The sequence below is a fragment of the Dysidea avara genome, chromosome 10, assembly GCF_963678975.1.
Source record: "Dysidea avara chromosome 10, odDysAvar1.4, whole genome shotgun sequence".
NCBI lineage: Eukaryota > Metazoa > Porifera > Demospongiae > Dictyoceratida > Dysideidae > Dysidea > Dysidea avara.
In genome coordinates this window covers 8,023,480-8,046,197 of record NC_089281.1, presented here as the reverse complement: position 1 = coordinate 8,046,197, position 22,718 = coordinate 8,023,480, and the positions used below count along the sequence as shown (strand labels likewise).

General features: G+C 38.4%; 4 protein-coding genes and 1 long non-coding RNA gene across 6 annotated transcripts in view; 3 read left to right on the top strand and 2 right to left on the bottom strand.

Annotated features, from left to right (window-relative positions):
* The first annotated feature begins 94 nt into the window (after positions 1–94).
* On the top strand, positions 95–5,125 carry LOC136268376 (uncharacterized). The gene is made up of 3 exons (XR_010706992.1): positions 95–4,335; positions 4,395–4,507; positions 4,557–5,125. It is a non-coding gene; the product is annotated as an uncharacterized lncRNA (long non-coding RNA).
* On the bottom strand, positions 4,995–15,135 carry LOC136268330 (myosin-VIIa-like). The gene is made up of 34 exons (XM_066063632.1): positions 15,003–15,135; positions 13,088–13,194; positions 12,972–13,034; positions 12,770–12,913; positions 12,607–12,715; positions 11,978–12,552; positions 11,777–11,926; positions 11,505–11,723; positions 11,218–11,457; positions 10,994–11,059; positions 10,748–10,942; positions 10,536–10,697; positions 10,364–10,475; positions 9,581–10,314; positions 9,187–9,525; positions 9,006–9,137; positions 8,727–8,956; positions 8,484–8,676; positions 8,332–8,429; positions 7,883–7,982; positions 7,645–7,830; positions 7,385–7,597; positions 7,200–7,333; positions 6,973–7,157; positions 6,777–6,926; positions 6,562–6,728; positions 6,439–6,515; positions 6,306–6,387; positions 6,073–6,258; positions 5,944–6,012; positions 5,770–5,894; positions 5,415–5,714; positions 5,284–5,359; positions 4,995–5,225 (listed from the first exon to the last, which is right to left on the bottom strand). The coding sequence occupies exons 1-34, from the start codon at positions 15,040–15,042 to the stop codon at positions 5,139–5,141; spliced, it is 6,045 nt and encodes a 2,014-aa protein (XP_065919704.1). The 5' UTR covers positions 15,043–15,135; the 3' UTR covers positions 4,995–5,138.
* On the top strand, positions 15,127–19,165 carry LOC136268339 (poly(A) polymerase type 3-like). The gene is made up of 18 exons (XM_066063641.1): positions 15,127–15,284; positions 15,465–15,549; positions 15,602–15,681; positions 15,727–15,985; positions 16,051–16,104; positions 16,159–16,270; positions 16,320–16,409; positions 16,460–16,598; positions 17,454–17,650; positions 17,699–17,783; positions 17,839–17,892; positions 17,940–18,050; positions 18,099–18,148; positions 18,192–18,242; positions 18,300–18,375; positions 18,429–18,498; positions 18,545–18,733; positions 18,787–19,165. Exons 1-18 carry the CDS (start codon positions 15,259–15,261, stop codon positions 19,087–19,089), a joined length of 2,031 nt encoding a protein of 676 aa, XP_065919713.1. The 5' UTR covers positions 15,127–15,258; the 3' UTR covers positions 19,090–19,165.
* LOC136268334 (exportin-2-like) lies at positions 19,114–22,246 on the bottom strand. The gene is made up of 2 exons (XM_066063635.1): positions 22,191–22,246; positions 19,114–22,126 (listed from the first exon to the last, which is right to left on the bottom strand). Exon 2 carries the CDS (start codon positions 22,122–22,124, stop codon positions 19,224–19,226), a length of 2,901 nt encoding a protein of 966 aa, XP_065919707.1. The 5' UTR covers positions 22,125–22,126; positions 22,191–22,246; the 3' UTR covers positions 19,114–19,223.
* LOC136268347 (actin-histidine N-methyltransferase-like) overlaps positions 22,197–22,718 on the top strand; it is a 9,241-nt gene continuing 8,719 nt past the window's right edge. For both annotated transcript variants that reach the window (XM_066063655.1, XM_066063654.1), the window contains exons 1-3: positions 22,197–22,351; positions 22,404–22,502; positions 22,552–22,697. In XM_066063655.1, coding sequence (XP_065919727.1) covers positions 22,225–22,351; positions 22,404–22,502; positions 22,552–22,697 — 372 coding nt within the window. In that variant the 5' untranslated portion in view covers positions 22,197–22,224. The remainder of the gene's footprint in view (positions 22,352–22,403; positions 22,503–22,551; positions 22,698–22,718) is intronic.

Sequence of the window (22,718 nt, the reverse complement as noted above, 5' to 3'; positions counted from 1 at the left end):
GATCAGGTGAGCTGTTTGAGGTACCTAAGCAAGTAAAATGAAATGGAAGCATCAAAGATGGGGAATAAAGACGATATAAGAAAACACCGGGAAAAGTTACCTAGCTAGTATTGAAGACAAGCTTTATGCCCCTCGTCAGACTCCTATAAGTTTCTTTAGGGAAAAACTATGTGAGGCATATCAAATGCTCTTGTAGTCACAGGCTTTTTACTTTTTCAAAATGTGTATGCCATTTTCACTCACTGCTAGTCACAGGTTTTTAGGTAGAGTGGTGGTGTATTTTTTGAAGAATAAAACACTTACCTGAACAATTTTAGCAACACTGCTTTAAAACCACCTTTGTTTCCAACTGCAATTCTTGAAAAATGAAAGTTTATGTGCAGGGGCAGGGTCATATATAGGGAGGTTTCCTGGAGTTCCAGAAACCCCTCTGAAATTTTAACTATAGTAGACCTGTATGCATTACTGTAATGTCATAGCCAAATCAAAAGGAGCACCAGACTATCTTATAGTTTAATAGAACAACTAAATATACACAATAAATGGGAGCATACAAGACATAACTACAATGTAATAGGAACCTTATACGACAATTCCTCACAAAGAGGACAAGTGAAAAACCATTACGAATCAAGATACTCTAATAGAGCAGTCAAATGTATTCCAACACAGCAGTCAAACTACTCTAATAGAACATTCATAACAGACCAACTTTAAATTTAAAGAAATTAATGATTTTGCTATGGTAAAATATCAAGTTTTTATTTTAAATTAAATATGTAGCCATTTGGATTATTTACATTTATACCTGCATGGCCAGCACATACAATTGATTAATATTGGTGTGAACTTCACAGCACTACCAAATGTTTGGGAAGCTGTCCCATGTAATGACAACCAGGTGAATGTGAACCAACTATATATAGTCAGGCAATCAGTTAGGCCAGTAGTTAGTAGAAATTCAGTTAAATAAAAATAATTTTTTTTGGAATTTCATAGAAACTTGTTCGAAGGGTTTGGGGGAAGCTCTGAAGACATTTATGACTGAAATATATTGAAAACAGTTTATCACCCAAGAAATCATGAAAATTTTCGAAGTATTTTTTAATGTACACAATCTGTCAGCGGCTAGGGGCTATGCCCCCAGACCCTCATATCTATAACTCACTACCAAATTTGGAAACCAAATAGTGTATGAGTGGGGAGTGATCATAACTGAGAGCACTGGCTTAGTAATCAAAAGGTTCTAGGTTATTATTCCCATTTGGTGTTATTGTCTTGAGCAAGAAACTTGTCTTTTTGTGCATTGCTCCAACCTATCCAGCTGTTAAATATCAGCAGCCCCAGCACCACCAATTGTTGCCTTGCTGAAGTATTTCCTTGCTCTGTGGGTGCCAAGCATTAGAGAATGGAGCTGAACTTAGCAACTGATGAAACCCACTAGTACAGCTAGTTAGTTACCTGGCCATGTGCCCATAGATGTCTCCGTTGCTGTTCACTTCACTGTGTGTTAAAGATACCCTCAACTAATGTTCCACCGATTGACTAAAGTTTTGATGGATTAACTATTTGAGTTTGAGGAATTTAGTGCATTCAGCATTGATCCTAAGTTTTTGTTGGTATTTAACCATCAGAAACATTCTTGCCTTACTGTTCAGATAACTGAGCTCCTGCTGAATTATTTTGAAGAAATATTAGGCACTAACAATGGAAGAGATTTTACAATTGCCACTGGCATGAAGGCTAAAAGTATAGGGAGAGGTAATTGTGCAATTATAAAATATGTATATTCACAGCGTCCTAGTCTTGTGGGACAATTAATGGTAGGATTGTTAACTGTTCAAAACAGGCCGGTTAAGCAATCACATATACCGAAGGTGTGACTGTTCTATTAGAGTATTCATCAACAGGTGTATGTTCTATTAGAGTAATTGAACAGAGCTCTATGTAAATGAATGGGCTTCAGGGATACTCACTTATCTGAACACTTTTGTGATTGAACTGGCACACAGGTGTTTGGATAGTGGAGGTCCCACTCTTTATTTATTAAGGCTTTACAAGTGCTGAAGATCTGTAGGGCACCTGGTCCTACAAGCCTGTTTAAAGTTGTTACATAAAGTATGTTTGAAAAGGTGGAGAAAAGAGAAAAAGTCCATGGGCGGCTTAGAACCTGCAGCCATCCATTTAATGCTCAAATGCTTGCAAGAGTCTGCTAGGTGGTCAGGATGGTTTCTCCTATGCTAGAGAGTGACTTATTATCTCAAAGTACCCCATGTGGGACCAAATGGACATTTTCAATCAAATGGGAGTTAAGAATGTAGTTTCTTTCATACAACAGGATTTACCAATTTCAAAATCCTGTGGTAGAGACCTATTGAATGAAATGGCCAGAACATCAATCTCTACATCTCAGAGGATCTTTTAGTTTTGGTAGAAACTGTAAAGAATGTACTATCAACCCTGACTTATAGTATTTTTCTTTGTACAGTTCTTTGTTTGTTTGTTTGTTGTTGTTGTTCTGTTTTCTTTTTTGTATGTAGCTTACATTGTTTTCCTTGTCATACCCACATAGTTATAGCGGCACAACCCAAAAATCATGCACTTTTTCATAAAACCATGAAACTTTCCACATATATAGTACTCCTCATGACATGCTTTTTTATATAGATAGATATTTTTAAACTCCACACAATCAGCAAAAGCTGTTCTTCCTTGCAGGAGACATTACAATACATACGTACAGTACACTACAAACACTACAGTTAGCTACAGTTATAAACAAGACAATACATACACAAAGTAATCATTACAAAAACTATTCAAATGGCATCTGTTAATGGTATTGTGGAGCACTGTTCCACCAATGGGGGTGCTTTATATCTAAAGAATCGCTGCGAGAAGGTAAACTTGTATCGATATGGAGACACAAAAAATGGCTTAACCCTTGTATGATAATGATTTTGGGGGCTACCAAAGTGAATGGGTGGCTCCAAGGGAATACATTTAGTATGATGGTACTGAACTACTGGTGGAACATTACACAAACAGAATGAAAATTTAATCATTTCTGTCCATATCTCCCTGAGGCATTAACTTGTTAAAACATGGTACCAAAATAAAGATATTGAACGAAGCAACTTAATTCCAAAGTTATTATAATCTATATTACCCATGAATTTTGAAATAATTTACCTCCGTATGGTTTTACACCCCAAGGGCAGGTAAACTCAAAGAATTTTGCAGCTAATAAAAGTGATCATAACTTCAAAATGGAATTACCTATTAACTTCAAATAAAAACCAAGTTGTTTCGTTCAACAAGACCTTTACTTTGGTACCATGTTTTAACATGTCAATTAATGCCTTAGGGAGATAAAGACAGAAATGGTCAAATTTCTGTGCAAAAGTGACCACAAAGGTCACCAAAGTTCAAACCTGTGATGGCAAAAAATACATGTCATGAGGATCGCTATTTATGTGGAAGGTTATGAGGTTTTATGAAAAATGTATGATTTAGCTAATTTTGGGCTATACTAACAATGCATCTACTGTGTGGATCGATAATTATGTGGTTGCATGTTTGTCAGAGGATTCTCATACTGTTTTATTATTATTATTTTTTTTGTACACTTTCATCATATTCATGATGGTTTTCTCTCCCTCGGTTTATTTATTAAGGCTCTACAGCACTTGAAGGTCTGTTCTTGATCCTACAGCCTGTTTAAAGTTGTTACATAGAGTATGTTTGAAAAGGTGGAGAAAGGAGAAAAATGTATGACTGGACTTAGCTTTGAACCTGCAGCCATCCGATTAACACCCAAACGCTTACAGGAGTCTGCCAGGTGGTCAGAATGTTTTCTCCTATATATATATTTTCCACAAACAGTGATATACCGTTTTTTTTTTCTGTATGGTTGAAGTGTAAAATGTTGTGCGCTTGAGTTCTTGTCAATAATTGAGTGTTTTATAAGACCCTCACACAGTATTAAAGGCACAGTGACTTACATTCAGTAGTGTATTGAGTATTTAAAGCCACTACCAGCTCCTGGAGCGCAGTGTGTGTGTGTGTGTGTGTGTGCGTGCGTGTGTGTGTGCGTGTGTGTGTGTGCGTGTGTGTGTGTGTGTGTGTGTATGTGCAGAAATTAATGAAAGTGGTCTATTACTAATTAACTGTCTGTTGAATAAATCAGTAATACACCATCTTTCAGTCAAAAACTGAAGAATGTTTTGCAAAATGTGGCATCACTGAATCTTGTAACATTTCAGAGTAAATTCTTTAGTTTTAGACTGAGCTACACAAGTTGTATAGGATGGAATAGATTCTACCACCACCAAGGTAAGAAGGGTAATTACTAATGCTGTCACAACACCATCTTTGTTGCTGATTCACTTTAGGAAACCATTGATATTACTACACTTTCCTAGATGCTTCAGCAACAACTGCAAGCTGATCTAGAGAAAAAAGTTATTATAGTCACGCTACTGGTCAACAGGTCTGGGTGAAGAAGGTATGAGGTGTCATTATAATGACCGAGTTACATGTGTGTGTTCTATTAGAGTAATTGTTTGAATCCAGTCAGGAGTGACTTAGCTTGGAGAATAAATAATTAAGAAGATGGGAAGGTACCTCATTACTAACTAACAGCATCCAAATAGCTCCAGTGCCCAACACCATCAAGTCAACCAGTTGATAGCTACACTCCATACATATGCAACATATAATTTCTCTTACAAATTATTGCTTTCTACATTTTGTATCAACACTGCAAGAACTTGCTGCAGTTGTTATGAATCAAATATTGGTGAAAGGAAAGTGGTGAAGTGTACATAAAGCCTGGTTTGTTGATGACAACTACCTCCTCCCATGTTTACACTTTTTTTTGTTGTTAGCCCAGAAACCACCAGTGGTACTAAGAGAAGAAGCAAACAAAATTTCAGCTTGTCTTATGGGATTGGAGTATTATACCCAGGAGTATATATTATAACTATTACATATCAGTTCTTCTCAATTAATATACTCATACTAATACATGTACACATTATGACAAAAACTAACACTCTGTACTATATTATTACCAGTGCCATTTTTACTCTGCTAGCAAAGGTGCAGCAAATTGTCTAAACATTATAATCTATGCTTTATACTAGTCGCCTCAGTGAGACCTTTCTTTGTTTTTCCACTATTAAGTGGGTGTAGTCCCTGATCAAATGAGCTATTTGAGATGCCTAAGAATAAACAATGAACATAAAATATGGAGAGGGAAACTGACAAAAAAAAGAATACCTGACTAGTATTGAAAACAAACTTTGTACCCCTTGTCAGACTCTCTGTCACTATCATTAGGTTTTTCAGGGAAGGACTACATGAGGCAATGTACATGTAGTATATGGTGCTGCTTAAACTAATGTGCTTACCTGTAGTTAACTATGCTCTTGTAGTCATAACTCACTAAAGGTTCTTTGCTTCTCCTTTTCAAAATGTGTACACCATTTTCACTCACTGCTAGCCACAGGTTTTTAGGTAGAGTGGTGGTGTATCCTTGAAGAACATCAAAAATAGTTGAACCATAGAGAGGCCATTGTCTGACAAATTCCATGTATGCTTCGTTGGCTTTTTTCTCACTCATTCCTACAAGCTCTTTGTGTTTTCTGGCAAGGTCCTCTGGTCGAGCTTTCTGTCGCAAGTGTCTGGGAATGTATCGGTCAATAATGGACCTGAAACAAAGCATAATAGATGGTAGTAAAGCTTAAAGTTTTCATATTAACTGACGTATAGTCAGTCATGTTGATTGTATGGGTGTATTCTCCCAATGTCACATGTGCCCTGAGTGCAGCCAGGTGAACTGCTTCATCATAGGTGACTGGGAATCGATCACTCACAACATCATCAATTGCCTAGGAGACATTTGTGTACACAGCAAGGGTACTAAACACAGTATCTCACCTGATGAAACAGTAAGTTAAATTCTACCGAGTCTCTTGGGTTAGCAAATGGTCTCTTGAAGATGCGTTTCTGAATGGGTTAGTAACAGGAATGGTTCTTGAATCATACAACAAATTTAGTGGTCCCTACCTTGAATGTTAGTTTAAGTACTTTTGGGGAGTTGGTACTGCGTGCATACTTCTCCCATTTAAACAGAGCATCAGCTACTTTCTCTTCAGCTAACATGTTTCGCTCAAGAGGTCCAAAGACTTCAAACAATGAAAAACCAACTGCTGACTGTTGTAAACCTATTCTATCCTTCACCAATTCTATTGCCTGTTGTGTGTGTCAATTGATATGATGCTTTATATTAAATAACATGCCTCAATTGTTGTTGTTGCTGCATCAAATTCAAGTGCTCGAAATTGGCCATCCATGAAGTGGAACCTTGCATGTACCATACGCCTGTGGGATTGGCATTTTATGTGTAATCTTGGAAGTTATGTTTGTACCCACCTTCTCACAACACACATAATCTCTTGTCTACAGGGTGGATATTTACGATTCTTTTTCTCCATTGTTCTTGTCAGTGCCTGTGTGAAATTGTAAGGTTTAAAGAAATGCAAGACTATCCTATACCTGTGAGCAGTAGCGAGCAAACTGGCCCTCTTCAGTAACAGTATCTTGTGAGCAGCGTTTCAAGTGCATTTGTAAGTAATTTAGAATGATTTTGTTGCGAGGTACAACCACTCCGCAAATGAGACAGAGAAAACGCCAGTTCTGTATGTTAATTCGACTGTTAGGATCTATAAGATGAAAGACTATTTTATTTGTTATGTATACATATATACTACCAGGTTGATCTGTGGTTTGCTTGATGAGCTGCAAATAAAATTCATTGCACAGGGCTTCTTTCTCTATGCACTTAGCAATAACTATCTGAACAATTTCAGCAGCGTCTTCGTAATCTGCTTCAAAACCACCTTTGTCTCCAGATGCAATACCTGAAAGACATATTCAATTAAAGTGTTATGTGATAAATAGAATTACCGGCATGGTGTTGTAAGGAATAGAACATTTTAATCGCTAGCTCTTCCAATTCTGCTCCTTCAATGACAGTTAATGGTTGCTTTAACATGCCCTTTGAATATGACCAGTAGCTCTGTTTGTAAACTTTTTCGAAATCCTTCACTTGTTTGTTTTGTTGTAGACGATCGATTTTCATACGATTGTACCTACAAGAAGTATTTCAAGAACATCCACATACCAATCTTCACCTTCTGAGTGTGGTAGTTAGGAAACCACCAGAAGAATCTAATGGACGTCGCAGCATTTTATGATCTACCAGTGCCTTCCGACATGCCGAGACTTCATCCCACAACTTGTATTTATCTTTGTCTGTCACGTGTACCTAAACATTTGCATATGCATCTTGTAAGTACAAAGATGTTCAAAGTTTTACTTGTTTGGTTTTCTTCTCCCCAACTCTTTGCCAGTTATTGTGGGCTGGCGAGTAACTTGCAATCAAATTTGCAATGTCTTCTTTCTGTTTTGTTTCAAAAATGAAGCACTTCTGCTCTTCTGGGGCATTTGTGTACATGTTTAAAGTAATGGCTTGATCCTCAATGTCAACTGCCACACTTTCAAGTTGGTCATATTTGTAGTTAGCCATGATCTGTGGAATAGAGTTTGAGGTACAATGATAAAACCAACTCAGCTAACATGTTTGGTTTTCTGGTTGACAAATTTGATTCCTTGTACATCTACGGCTAATATAAGGTTGTTTGGGTAAGACCAGAATCCTTTGTATTGTACATGGAACATTGTACTGCCGTAGAGTGGGTAGTGCTTGACTGAAGTGAGATACCAAACTTTAGCCTGTATCTCAGTCTTCCCAGTACCATATTCCTGGAGTATTGTTTATACATACATATGTGTTAGGTGAAAGTGTTATACTAACTTCATGAGCACGTGCCATAGCTTTCTTCCACTCTTCTCTTGTCTTAGTTTTATTGCTTTCAATAATTCTTTGTGATAGTAGTTGATCAATTTCATCATACCTGATATAGTTTACACATATTCTGGTTAGGTGATAAATTTATGAGTATAGGGTCAGTAGGTTGGCATGTAAATAAAATATTAACGGAAATCAGCATGAAAGGAGTGAAAAATTACAAAATACAAGTAGAGGGCATAGTATTGACGAACAGTACTAGCTTGTTTGCAACCCAGCATGGGTATATGCTTGAGAATATGTTTGCAGTTGCTAAATGTATAGGAAAAAAATACAACACTGGTGCTCAGAGTAGTTAAGCTCAATTCCTTACTAATGAGAATTTATTTTAATTTTTCTGTCTATGAGAAAGGTGAGTCAGTCAGGACCATGAAAAAACTAATTAAATATTATACCTTGAAGTTAGCATGGGATCATAATCTCCCCACAAAACTTGTGCCAGTAATCCACCTAGCTGCAGTGCGACACTCTCATTTACAGGATATTCATCAAGCTACAGTATATCCATACTATAAAAACCATCACTGATCCTTCCTTGCACAATTACCTTAACAACAGAGTGAACTGCTTGTGCGAACATGAGGTGATATTCCACTGGGTCTTCTGGGATTTCTTTTGGCTTGCGAAATACTCTTTTTCTAAATACAAATCGTGAATCCCCTCCACCCAAGGCTTGTGTGTAGGTTGGTAGCCTTGAAACTGTTTGGTATTTTGTCATTTGAACAGATGATCTTTTATCTCTATAGCAGTACCAAATATATGAATAATGTACAGTAACTCTGTGTATTACCCTTCCCATTGAGACAGAATGTCAGCTATGTACTCGTGTCCTTTAATGAAGTGTTCTCTTTCAGGATTCACTTCAAACAAAGCCCATCCATCTGTGGATTTCAATTCTATCTTTTCTGCAAGCATTTTAATGACATCAGCGGCAGTAGCTGAAGGAATAACTCCCATTGCTTTAGCTTTGCCATCCAGGAAATAGAATCGACAAATCAAAGGATTCAAATTTTGGACACTCTGTAAAATGTCAGTAGCACTGCATTAAACAATTTACAGGTGTACTCACAGCAATTTCCATGCTCGAAGGAGGTAGTTTTCTGGTGCTTATTCTTGTCTGCCTCAAAGCAGTTAAGCTGTATTGTGCATACTTGCCTACTAAGGGATTACTGGTGAGTCCCATGAAGTATGCTTGCAAGTACTGTACAAGAAAATAGTAATCATGCTGTATTCTTTAGTATTTAGCTCACCTTGTTGAATGATCTTCCTGGAAGGAAAGCTAAGATGCAAAGTGTCATGAAGTGCCATCCTCTTAGAGTAGCATCCTCCTTTGGGTTTTCAGTCACTTGACGAATTAATTGACAAAATATTTCATCTCGTAGTTCTGGTCTTTCAATACCATAAGCTATTGTACTTTGTATAGTCAGCAACTGTTGCTCATGCTTCATGTCTCCTTTTAGGTACTTACAAAAATCTTTGAAGATGTTACATGCTAAATTGACATTGTCTGGATCATGCATATGAACCATTGAGGTAGGGATAGTGCCTTTAGGTGTGAATGTTAGCATTTCAGTTTTTGAAACGACATTCTATAATGAATAAGCATAGTTCTACATAATCACTATTTTTTGTATATTCACATACCTTTGGGGTGGTTTCCTTTTTCCATGTTAATGTTTTAAGAGTACCACTGTCTTTTGGAAAGTCGTTGAAGTATATTTCAGCAAATGTGAGTAGCGGGTATGCCGTAGGGTCGAATTGTTCTTCACCTTTACGTGCTTGTTCTTCTTCAACTCCCAACAGTTTCTTCATTATACGTCGCTGCCGTCGTTGTGTTCGTGTTAGTTTCTCACCACTGATGGTAGGAGTAGATGGTGCTGCTTGTGTAGACTTGGATGACTTTACAGATTCCATTGTTGCTTGTGACTCATGAAACATGGACTCTAAATCTGCAGTGATCTCAGCAAAAAATGACTTTTCACTTCCGGGCTTTGGTTTAGGTGCTTCAGCAAGAAAGTCAAACATTTTGTCAAGATCAACTTCACCAGATGATGTGGTAGTGTTTTTGATCTTATGTTCTGCAAGTTTTGCCAGTGTCAATAATTCCATTTGTGCAGCACGGTAAGACTCTTCCATGCTCTTCTCTGCTCTCAATTTTGCTTGTTTATCTTCCTCAATTCGTTTCAGTCTTCTATGCTCAGCCTCCTCCTCTTCTCTCTTTTTTCTCAGTGCAGCAGCAAGATCACGGGCCTTCATGCCACGATAATAGGACTGGATCACAATAGATGCTTTTCGTTTCTTCAAAAATGTAATACGTAGTCGGCTGCCTCTTAGATGTTTTTGTATGGTGATAGCAGCATTACGAAGCTTCAGAAATGCTGATACATTGAGTGATTATGACATTCCATTCATAAATTTTAGACTTACCTTTTCTTTTGACAAAACCTCTCCAGATCTTTTGAATAACAATCATCTTCTCCATCAATAAAGCTTTCCGTTTTTCTTCCAATGGATCAAAAACGCTGTTTCTCAGAAACACCTATATACACAAGGTAAGGTCAATGCTTTTGTATCAACACTGCAGTTTAGTTGGGCTCACTTTTGTCTTTCCAATTTGCCACTCTGTCTCTGGTAGCTTAAAAGATTTCAAGATTTTTCTGACAGCCATTTTTGGATCATCTGGGAGAGGTTCAGGGTCCTTTACTGCCAAGCATCGATACTTTTCTAAAAAGTCTTTGGCATGTACGTGAACTGGATACCCCTACAGAGCAAACTTAATAAATTAAATGCTTACGATTATAACAAAATCACCTCTTTCCGAATACGAACAATATCCAACATTCCTGAATATCTCAGTTGAGTGACAATGAGTTTGTCATCGTAATCATTTGCAGCTTTGTTTTCATTGGGCTTTAAACACCTCACATACCATGGAGTGGTGTTGGCCAACAAATCCACCAGTGCAGCTAGCTGTGTGCGAAATGTTTCTGAAACTGTCGGCATACCCTGAAGATAATTATAAAGCTTTAAATTTTAGTTTCAAGTAATTAACATTACCTTTGTTGTTGCTGTAGCACTACGTGCTTTCTTGCGAGCCATCTCCATTGATACTGATAGAAGATACTACAGCGAATACAATAATATGCTTGTGAGGCCATTGATATACAATCCTGATACCCACTTCACAATTAATTTTTTACAAGTATTAACTAATACCAATGCATGCATGCATCAACATATTCCAGATAAGACATCATAGAGCAGACAATATATAGACCTACCCTGTATTTAGTGAGTTCTTTCACAAATGGAATAGAGGAGTTTTCCATGTAGTCAAACAACATATCTTGTTGATGATCTTTGTTCTTCTCAAGGAAATCCTTCACGGTGTACACAACTGCACCAGCGTAGTGTTTGATACCAAATTCTACTCCCCATCTTCTTTTGTCTGACCCCTTGATATAGTTGGGATGATTTCCTAATTCATGATGTTGTTTTTCAATGAAACTTGTGTCAGTTCCCTAATGGATTACACCCATTACAAATGAAGTGATATTTTGGTAATTACCTTTGGAAATCGGCACTCTTCATCCAGCAATTTTAAGACACACTTTGGAGCCTTTTCTATTAACTCCAGACAGACCGTGTTGTCAGTGAATTTAATGTGGGAATATTTTATTCCTTCTTCTGCATAGCTTTGCTGCTCTAAGCTGAAAACGTAATGATTAAAAAACTTGTGCAATTTCTCATTTGTGTAGTTGATACACAATTGCTCAAAGGAGTTGGTCTAGAAGATAAAACATGTAAAATTTACAACAACATGTGTCTAAAATTATTTACATCAAAATCTTCAAAACCAAATATGTCCAACACTCCAATAAACCGTGATTGGTCTGCCCCTGGATTTGTGCAAGAATTAATCTGCTGTACCAGCCAGGTGAATGTGCGAGAATAGAGTGCCTTGGTGATTGAATGCCTGTTATCACGTGCCTATAACAAACAAAACTGAACTATTGTTACTAGCAAATGTTATTTAGATACCTCATTCAGTTTCAGTCCAATACTGGTGACATTACCCTTGACATTAATCTGTCTAATAGTGCATGCTCTAGCGGTTTGCTCGTCTGTGATTCCCAGCAGTTTAGCAATCTTGAGTACTATCTTCTGATCATTGCTTGTGAGTTTGCATGTTTCTTTATCAGTGTCTGCAAAGCTGAGATTGCCAATCCACAAGATAGCAGACAAAACACTGAAGATTCCATCCAGCATTTCATGTGACATATTTAAAACATTCATGGCAAGACGAAGATTGTTAAAGCTTTCAGCATCATCTACATCTTGTAGAGTGTAACAACCACTTTGGTTGATGTAGTGGAAGGTTTTTGCTGGTTCCAACATGTATTGAGCCTTCAGTTCAGGACTCTCCATAGCTGCAGCCACCAGTTGGTAGAACACATGATAGTTTCGCTCATCACGTGCTTGAAAACTAAGCCTGGACTGTTCCAACAAGTAATCCTGTATCACCGATCCACTGATTTGATTCCTTTTATCAAAGCACACTTGTATGAACTTCCCAAATCTTGAGCTGTTGTCATTTCTAACTGTCTTTGCATTTCCTGTTTCAACGGTTGTATAACTTCACTACTATATTCTAGTTAGCTGGTACTCACCAAATGCCTCAAGGATGACATTTGCTTCTAAAATTTGTTGTTCAATCCACCGAGTGGTACTGCATGTAACAGTGCAAAGATACTGTAATATAAATTTGGTGCTTTCCGTCTACAAAAATTGACACAGATTATAAATGTTGCAGGTCCTTATACAATCCCTTACTTTTCCTGCACCACTCTCACCACTAATAACACATGACTGGTTTTTTTTATCTCGTTCTAAAAAATACAAAGCTGCTTCTGCAGTTGCAAATATATGAGGTGGCATGTCTGCCATTTTCTTCCCTTTGTATGCATCAACGATCTCCTGGATGTGTTTAATGAAGTTACAATACAACTCGATTAATATTTCCAAAATATGCTACCTGTTTGTAAACAGTCAGTTGTTTGTATGGATTAACAGCCACAAGGATTGTTCCAGTATATGTCTGTAGTAAACAATGTACACATGCAAACAGATTCGCAGGCAAGTGTGGCTTACATAAATCTTGTTTTGGTTGTAGCGCACTTTGAGATTTTCATTTATGCCATACTCATCAATCTCACTAATAACAGTCATGTCAGGGACACCATCAGAAGGTTTGGCACCTACACAAATCATAGCAGTCAGCAAAAGTAAAAGAACAAGTAAAACACAACAACTGATAACTAGTACATTGAAATGATTCCATTTTTACACTAGTTAGATAATTTACATGAAAGCAATCGTATTGATACGTACAGGGGCCTATACCCAGGGGTACTGATAGCCATAGAGTGGTCAGTATAAGAGCTCTGGCATGGCTTACACCAATTAAATTACAATACAAAAATAATTATAATATGCGGTAATAATGTTCAGCTCAGTTGACCTGGGGCAATAGATCACAGTCCGGAGAAGCTCTAGAGTTAAAAGTTTGAGCAGTCTGCTCTAACAGTGATCTTATAGTTCTCTTCATGTGACAAGCATTAGCCACTTGAGCAAGTACAAAGTGGGCTAAACATCTGGCATCCTATCTCAACAGAAATAAGATCAATAGTTAACCCAGAATGTTGAAGGTCATGTAGTAAAGAGCTGTATCGATCTTCCTTCTGAGCCCGTGGATGTTGCTGGGATAGTCAGTTCAAACAAACAGGTGGAATCATTCTGGCGTAGAAACCAAGACCAAGTCAGGTCTACTAAGGGTGGTAGTGATAGATAGCCTGGAAGGTGTGTGTAAAGTTTGAAAAATTCTGGTTGGAGCTCATGAACGAGAACCTGCAAGACTGGATCATGCCTCCAGGTATACGAACAGAGCACACAGTCAAGATATGGTTTGTTGTGAGAGCACATTTACCTGGTCAGGTTCATAGGAGTATCACAACCAGCACATAGCAAGGACAGTTGTTTCTCAGGGAGGCCATACATCAATCTCTTCCACAAAGGGCAAGCTGACGATATCTAATAATTTATTTTGAACAGTTAATGGCTCCTAATCAATTTGTAAATAATGACTTGTGTGGTTCTTGAATGCAGCAGAGCAAATGTTGGCAACTTAAGCCTTAGCAGCAGTCAAGGACACCTCTGGACTGGTAGCAGAACAGATCTACAATCAGTGGATCAACTGACTGTTCAGCAGCCAGAACGTATGAGAGCTTAGCTGACTGCTTCAGAGGAGGTAAAAAGGGGAGATCAACACATTTGACAGTTTCAGGAGTGCCGCAATGTCTAGTGATTGTAGTAATTAGATGGCACAGTAAGCCTCTCAACTAGCTACCGTAAACAGAAGTTACAAAAATTTTCAAAATCCATATCTTGTATTTACCCCAGATAGAACACTTATTGGTGCACTGTAAGAAGTGTAAGATTTGTTAAGTGTTTCATGTTAATAGAAGCGTAATAGTCGGAGAAACGCCAATAGTGTGACCAGTGACGTAATCCATGTTACAGATATTAATGGAATTTCCATAATATATAGTGACATTGTATTATAGCCAAGTGCTATAGTCAGTAGGTAGCTAGTCTGGAAAGGATCCTATAGAGAACCAAAAAATAAGCTTAAGAGTTAAAAAGCCGAGAAAAAAGTACAAGCCTCTGGATCACAGGCAACTAGCTGAGTACCACTCTACGTGATTAAACCTGAAGGGGATGCCTGAAATGTAGTAGCAATACAGTACATTATGAATGAAATTTATAAAGATTTAATGGCTCATGCATGCAGGACATCCTAATTAGCTGGAGACTCCCTTGTATAGATGTCAGAAGCCAGGCCTGAATTGGACTGATCTAATAAACATACATACGTGTACACAAATGAAGTAAGCTAAAAAAATAAGGTACAAACCAACACCTTGCACATAAAATTTCACTCATGTGACATATTGTTTATTTTATAAAAATGGTTTTAAAAGGCTTAGTGTTAAGGCGCTAAGTTTACCTTCAGTGACAAGTCTTGGACGGTCAAGTAACCAGCTCATTCTAACTAAACTTCACCAATAATCCAGTCAACAAAACGATAGTGTAACCCCGCCCATCTTTGCAACCACGCCCGTCTGGTTTTTGCATTGTTTAATACGCATGCGCGAGCGGTAGGACCGTGGCGCGGACATCCTAAACTTTGTTTTCATGTCGAAGTTATGCGTCCCTAGCAAAGTAGCGAATTGTATTCGTGTGGTTGGGGAGTGGCGTAGAGTATGGCTAAACCAGCTTCTATACCTGAGTAAGTATTGTAACTTTAATACGTAGTAAAGTTAAACACCTTTGTACTACGTGTATATTTGCTTCTGCTTCATACCGTTTATTATCTACATGGTACAGCAGGTAGTAACAGATTTATAGTACTGTTGTAATTTAGCAATGGTAAGGGGCATTAAATAGAATATACATGTACGTGTTTTAGGTCTATGAACAAGGCGAGCCCACCCGTGTCTGGGCAGGTATTTGGCGTTACATCTGCCATTAGCTATGCCCCACCCAAACCTGAGGTAATGCCCCTACTAAACTTGACCAAGTTGCTGAATAATGCCTTTAATATAGGACCACAAATTGACTGATGAATTGACACAGTGCTTGGAGCAATATGATGTATTTGATTCCGATGAGGGCATGGAAAAAAGGTACCAGGCAAAAACAGTGCTTGCCAAAAGTTAGGTCAACCTTAGGCTAATTGTACTGGGAAAACTCAATGAGTTGGTAAACCGATGGATACATGATATCAGTCTTGATAAAGGAAAATCGGAGGCAGAAGCAAGGGTGACCGGTGGAAAGATTTGTACATTTGGATCATACAGGCTGGGAGTACATGGCAAGGGAGCTGATATTGATACACTATTAATTGCACCAAGGCACATTGAGAGAACTGACTTCTTTCAATCATTTAAACAACGTCTGGAGGACTGTAAAGAAGTTAAACACTTAAGAGTAAGTCTTTTTGTATGTGTGTGTGTATTACAATGGCAGCCACATTTGCATTGTGCCCTATTCAGGCTATTGAAGATGCTTTTGTACCAGTTATAAAGCTTGAATTTGATGGTATAGAGGTAAGTGGCTTTGACACAGTTGAATCTCTTAGTAGTATGTTTTTATTTCTGAAGATGGATATGTTATTTGCTAGACTGGCTTTTACTTCAGTTCCCAAAAAGTTGGATTTATTAGATATCAATCTGTTAAAGAACCTCGATCAGAAGTGTGTGCGTAGCCTTAATGGTGAGCATTATTAAGAACAGATGTAGTATGTTCTATTCATGTTCTATAGGCTGTCGAGTCACTGATGCAATCTTAAGTCTTGTTCCATCTCATGAAAGCTTCAAGTTGGCATTAAGAGCTATTAAACTATGGGCTAAACGTATGTACATGAAGCCATGCCTTGGTCATTATAAATGTATTTCATTTTAGGACGGGGAGTATATTCCAATGCTTTGGGCTTTTTGGGTGGTGTGTCTTGGTCTATGCTTGTTGCCAGAACTTGCCAGTTATATCCTAATGCTGTTGCTGGTGTTATTGTACAAAAGTTTTTCTTTGTCTTCAGCACTTGGTAAGGGTATATAGCACTTGGTAGTGTGTACAAGTTGAGCTGGATCCTAAAAACAGCTAAAAATGAAAAGTGGATTGTTTCTCAAGAGAATTAACATTTCAGTCAACCAGATGATTAAAGGTGACATGTGTGGTTTGGTTCCATCACAAGTTTGGAAAAGGGCTGTAATGAATATTAGGGATGCAACAATATGGGTAAACTCCACATTGCATATTGTTTTCAAAAATATTGCAATATGTTGTTGTATTGCAATATTTGAATACGATGTTGAAATGTGGTAAGAGTGAATGTTGCAATTGTTTAAATAGCCCATATCTGTATGCTGAGGTACAGCAGACAGTATACCCACAGGTCAAGCAACCATCATCAAATGCATTTACAAGTAGCTAGGCTAGTACTACTGTGCTATATGTTCAGGGTATAGCTTCTGGTCATCAATAAACCATCAATTATTACTTTCTGGTGCCTTTGGTGCTGGGTAATTATCTACAAACCACAGCTCTGTAGTGTATTGCAATATAGCAATGACAATATTGTATTGGATTGTGGTAGAAAATATTGCAATACATTGTAATATTGTTGCATCCCTAATGGATACCACACTTTATGGTTTCCCCTAGGAAATGTATGGTGGAAATTTTGATTGACCGTAAATATTGTATCTGGCATTTGAATGAAAAAAATTTGAAAACGTTTTAGCATGTCAAGAAGTACTCTATATACAAATAAGCCAAATTTCAAGGTAGTGTGTAATTACATCCATGAGTTTTTAAAATTAATGTGTTTGAGGATCCAGCTTAATGTGTACATACTGGTGATCACAATGTGTTTATATGTTTACAAATAATTTCTAAGGAATTGGCCAAATCCAGTGTTATTGAAGAAAATGGATGAAAATGTTGACTTGGAATTACCCGTATGGGATCCACGTATTAACCCTTCAGACAAGTACCACTTGATGCCTATAATCACCCCAGCTTACCCCCAACAAAACTCTACTTTTAATGTAACTCACTCTACCCTAGCTGTAATGAAAGAAGAGTTTAAAAGAGGTATCTATATTGTGTGTCACTACACTATGGTCACAGCTTGATTGTCAGGTCACACAATTTGTAATGACATTGCATTGGGGAAGAAAAGCTGGGATGAATTGTTTGATCCTTTGGCATTTTTTTCACTGTACAAGTAAGTATGTTCTTACATTACGTATGTTTGCTGACGTGATGTTTCTTGTTTGAAGACATTACATGGTCATTACGGCAACAGCACAATCACCTGAACTTTTTCTCAAATGGTATGATATCTAAATTTGGTGTCTCATTCTGTAACTGTGTGGTACAGGACTGGTTTAGTAGAATCCAAGGTCAGAATTTTAACTGGAAAACTGGAGTATAACGAGGGCATTGAACTGGCACATGTTAACTGTAAGACGTTCACCCCAGATCCCACAGGGTTAGTTGTTCTTTATGTTGTCTGACCAGTTTAGCTACTTGCTAACAGGGGCAAGGAAGACCAGTTACGCTGGTTTATTGGTCTTAAACTGAAGAAAGGTAATTACATAGTGTATTACAAGGTGTCACTTTTTCTTTGAAGGAGAAAAGAACTTTGACCTCACGTATGAAATTCAAGTATTCACAGATGCAGGTATGTACGCATCTTGTGACTAAAGCAAAAATTTGCTCTTAATATTATGGTTTACAGTGTTAAACTCCCCAGCTGTTTTGAACAGCCCAGACTTGGCTAATGGTCAAACTGTAGAAGTAGTGTATGTAAAACGGTAACCCAGTGGTTCGTATTTGCAAAGCTGCTAAGTATATGATGTGTATTTAGGAAATCTTTACAGGATTATCTACCGCCTGGTGCGGTTCCACCACCTCCTAGAAGATCTAAACAAGACTTGGTAAGTTTTGTTGACTTAGTTTCCTGACTGCATTAACATAAAATAGGTTTCTCCATTGGTAAGTGGTAAACAAGGAACATCTGAAGATTCTATCACAAGTAGTCTAAAAACCAACCCTGAGGATCTTACCACAAGCAGCAGGAAGAGAAAATCGGAGGAGCCTGACATGGGTAATTCAAAAAGAAAATCTGAAGAATTCTCAATGTCATCAGAAAAGAAATCAAGAGACAGCTTAGTAAGTGGTCCCTAGCACAGCCAATGTTTCTTATATATTCCTCACACTTTTAGGCAGGTATAGAGGAGATTTCTATGGATAGTAGCATGACAAGCCTAGACTGCAGTGCCATGAGTGTCACAGAGAGTGTTGGAATGACACTAGACAACAGTGCCATGATGACAGTAGACAGCAATAGTGCCAGGACAGAGAGTGTTGTTGATGACCAAGGTGCTGCCGGACAAGTGAGTTCCAGTGCTGGTGTCAGCAGCCAGTCATCACCTCCAGATCTATCAGACAACATAGGGGGTGCCCATAATAATGTTTTAATTACAAAGAATCCCATCAAATTTAACTTGAAATCATCTAACCCATAGAAACTTGCATTATTTGTTTATAAATTAATGTGTACTAATTATTAATGTAAATATTTATATAATATTGCTACAATGAGTGAGAATACAAGCATGTGGATAGATACAAATTGGAAAGAAAAGAAAAAAATCAACAATTAAAGTGTCACTCCAGCGTCTTGTAAGTATTTCTGAAGATATTGTAAACACTGCTTGTCCAAGCCCTGAGAAATCATGTTACTTATAGTGCCTGGGTATTGTTGTGATGCCTTCTTTAGGCTAACTGCAAGGTTACGCTTGGCATCAGGTATTGCAGCTAACGGATCATGTGACTGAGACCCAGCAAATAGCAGTTGACAGTATGTGGTTTGGTAGCCTGGGGTGTCTTCGATGTCTATAAAATGCTCATCGTCTTGAGTGCTGTCATCTTCTGGTAGTTCAAATAGTTCAATAAGTGTCTTCAGGAGTGGGTTCCACAGAGACACATATGGTTTGGCCAACATTGCAGGAGTTTCTGTTAGTATCTTTGTAATGCCCACTGCACAGATCTTGCGTTCTATTGTACCACTGACTTTCTGTGTTTCAGGAACAAACAATTTTTCAACAACCATTGCAAAGAAATTGGGCTGAATAGAATCAATTGTTTGAATTAATGCAGGTCCTCCATACTGACTAGCAAACAGGCAAAAGAACACCAACAATCCTTTAATAAACTTTGTTGTCTTGCTGCTCTGTAGCCGCTGAAACAAAAGCATAAAAATATCCTTCAGCTGTGGAGACACAAGGTCAGCTGGCAAATGTTCGATTATGCTGTTGAGCAGGTAGAATCCTTGATGGTCACTAGTTTTGGATGCAATCAGTTTCTGGAAGACGCCAAGCAGAGCATTTAAATGTTCCGCATTTGCTACAACTCCTTTTCCCTTCTGCAATAGGGCCTGCAACAATCGAACCATCGGAGGAATGTTTCCAAGGTGCTCCCATAACACTGGAGTGAGTAGTAAAGGAAAGAGACCAGTGTATGTAGCAGGGACAGGCAGTGGCCGCAATTCCAAAAGTTGAGATAATATCTGGAAAACATACGGAAGAAATTCCACGACATCTCTTACAAGGATAGCCTCCACGATGGGGAACAGATTATTCTCTACGCTCATGACTGTCTCAGGGTGGTGTTGACATAAAATGTTTATGAGGCAGCTGATACATTCAAACAAGTAGTGATTAAATTGTGGCTTTGATGGGTTCAAACTGACCACTCGTAGCTTCTCTGCCAGTTCCTTCATCAGTGTGTCCTGGTACTTGACTATCACCTCACGACTAAATGAAATCACACGCAACATTGCCTTCATCAAGTACTCATTCTGAGCAGAGCAGTCCATATTCAATACTGCTACAATGTTGTTCAGTAATGCCTCTTGGCTTGATGATATATCAGAAAAGGCAAACAAAGCTTGCCCCTCATTATTCTTCATTACAAGAAGTTTCTCTATACTGCAGGCAGCATATGAATGCACAACGTAGACAGGAGATCGAATGTGAGCAACCAGCAAAGGGAACACTTGTACAAGAAGCTCTTTGGAAAGGATGCTGCGAAATGTGATTAGGTACCTTAAAGCATCGGCTTGGAGTATAGGGGTGTCACTGTAAACACCAGCTTGGAGATCTGGCAAACACTGGCTCATGAAGACATCAGAAACATTCACAAATTCACTGGACTTGGTTGCACCATGCTTGGTTGTTTTAGACTTCATGGCTAGAGCTGATATAAGATATAATGCTGTGTCTTTAGCCTTCCACTTGCCACTGGCATGTTCTTGTAAGAGTGCATTAATATAAGCAGTAAAGATACCCATTACGGCAGCCTCATTGTGTCGGCACAAAGCACGCACCAAATTACAAGCAGCAAAACGACGTGTGCCAATGTCACTACCTTCTAAATCTTGTCTCACATACTCTTCTGGATTATCTTCAAACAGCTCCTCATCTGAATCACGGAATTGCATGTTCGGTACAATCACCTTTTCACAAATGCTCCTCAAAGTGGCCTCTTCAGAAAACAGATCTTTGTATGCTGGTCGCTCGGCTACAGAGGCCAGAAAGGCAATAGCATTACTGACAAGTAAATCGTGTTTAACTCGAATGTCAGTGGTAATCAAAAGGTGCCAAACAGCGTCCACAAATTTTGGAAGGAATGGTTGAAAATCTTCATCATACTTCTGGGCAAACAGAGAAACACACTCACAAATCTGTGATTTTATCATCTCCAGTGTTCCTGGTTCATCATCTGCATCATCATCAACTAACTTGTTATCAGTGGTGAGCAATATATGGAAATTATTCATCCACGGTTCTAGTTTAATCTCTGCAAATTCGTCAGGTAATTCCTGACAAATCAAGCTGTAGAACACCTTGCATATGAGCAACAAGGAACTGAAAAGGACCTTCAGGATTGGCTTATTTTGACTGTGTTCTACAGCTAGTTGCATAATACGTAAAAATAAGGCACTAAAGCTGTCAGCAAATTCTCCAAGTACGTACTTGATTTCTTTCCACAATTCTTGTGATTTAAACTCATGTCTATATCGCTTGAACAACGAATGGGCTGTCTGAAGGACCCCATTGATCGCATTAAAATCATTTCCGGTAAAATATCCTATCATTTCCGGAATGAGATCTTTCCAATGATCAGGAAAATCTTCCCCTCCAATCACACTAATGGCGTCACTCAATTGTTTCTGGAGGGCGGTAGGCATACGAAGCATTAAACTAACGATCACTTTTTTGACTTCTTCACGATCTTGGTTGCTTATTTTAGCCGAAGTTTCTGAGGTCCGACGCCAGTGCTTCTTCACGAGGTTCTTGAAAGCGATAGAAGCGGCTAGTCGAATGTTCAGGTCCGTGTCTTCTAATCCAACAATTTGCAGCAACATTTGAGGGTATTTCTCAGTGCCTTCAATAGATGACAGAGAGTTTTCAGCTGCTTTACGGACGCCAGGCTCTGGGCTCAAGGTCTGAAGCAAGTAGCCAGCCAAAGCACGTAGATTGTCCGCACTCGGCTCCATCACTAACAGACAAAAGCAAAAAAAAGAAAAATAAACTAACCAATAAAGTCCATTTCCACAACTAACCTTTATTCTGTTTCAAAATCGGTGGCGTCAAATAATGGCGCGAACTCGTGTGGTGCGCGTCAGTTGGAATGTGGATTCACGTGTCATGGGTAAAAAGAGTAAGCGAAAGCCACAAGCGACACCACCAAGCGATATCTTGAAGACTGTGGAGGAAATCTACGGTAATTTTACACATCATGTAATTAAAGTGTTTAGTTTACGTTGCTCTGATAGCTATTTGCAGTAAGGATGCGCCAAAAGATAGTTTGCCTGAATTTGACCCACTCTATAGTCTACTGAACAAGCTAGAGTCTTTGCAAGATCCCCAGTTACGTAAGTAGCTTATTGTGTACCTCCCAAAATGTCACCATAGTGTACACAGACAGGGACAAGCCTGACAGTCGATTGCAACATGTGGGAGCATTTGAAAAATGGTTAAATGACTATCGCATTGACCATAGCTCAGTAAAAATTGTGGAATCTCCAGTGGGGGCAGGGCTAGGCTTGCAAGCTGCTAGTGCACTGCAGGTAAAGCTATTGGTCTCTCTT

Bases quoted from the DNA above. Each gene is read 5' to 3' on its own strand.
- LOC136268339 (XM_066063641.1), top strand. From the start codon at position 15,259: ATGGCTAAACCAGCTTCTATACCTGA. The intron at 15,550-15,601 runs GTAATGCCCCTA...CCTTTAATATAG, and splicing joins ATGCCCCACCCAAACCTGAG to GACCACAAATTGACTGATGA. The intron at 17,893-17,939 runs GTATGATATCTA...TGTGTGGTACAG, and splicing joins CCTGAACTTTTTCTCAAATG to GACTGGTTTAGTAGAATCCA.
- LOC136268334 (XM_066063635.1), bottom strand. From the start codon at position 22,124: ATGGAGCCGAGTGCGGACAATCTACGTGCTTTGGCTGGCTACTTGCTT.
- LOC136268330 (XM_066063632.1), bottom strand. From the start codon at position 15,042: ATGAGCTGGTTACTTGACCGTCCAAGACTTGTCACTGAAG. The intron at 10,476-10,535 runs GTGAGCCCAACT...TTGTGTATATAG, and splicing joins GGCAAATTGGAAAGACAAAA to GTGTTTCTGAGAAACAGCGT. The intron at 6,259-6,305 runs GCATGTTATTTA...CACACACAACAG, and splicing joins CAGCAACAACAACAATTGAG to GCAATAGAATTGGTGAAGGA.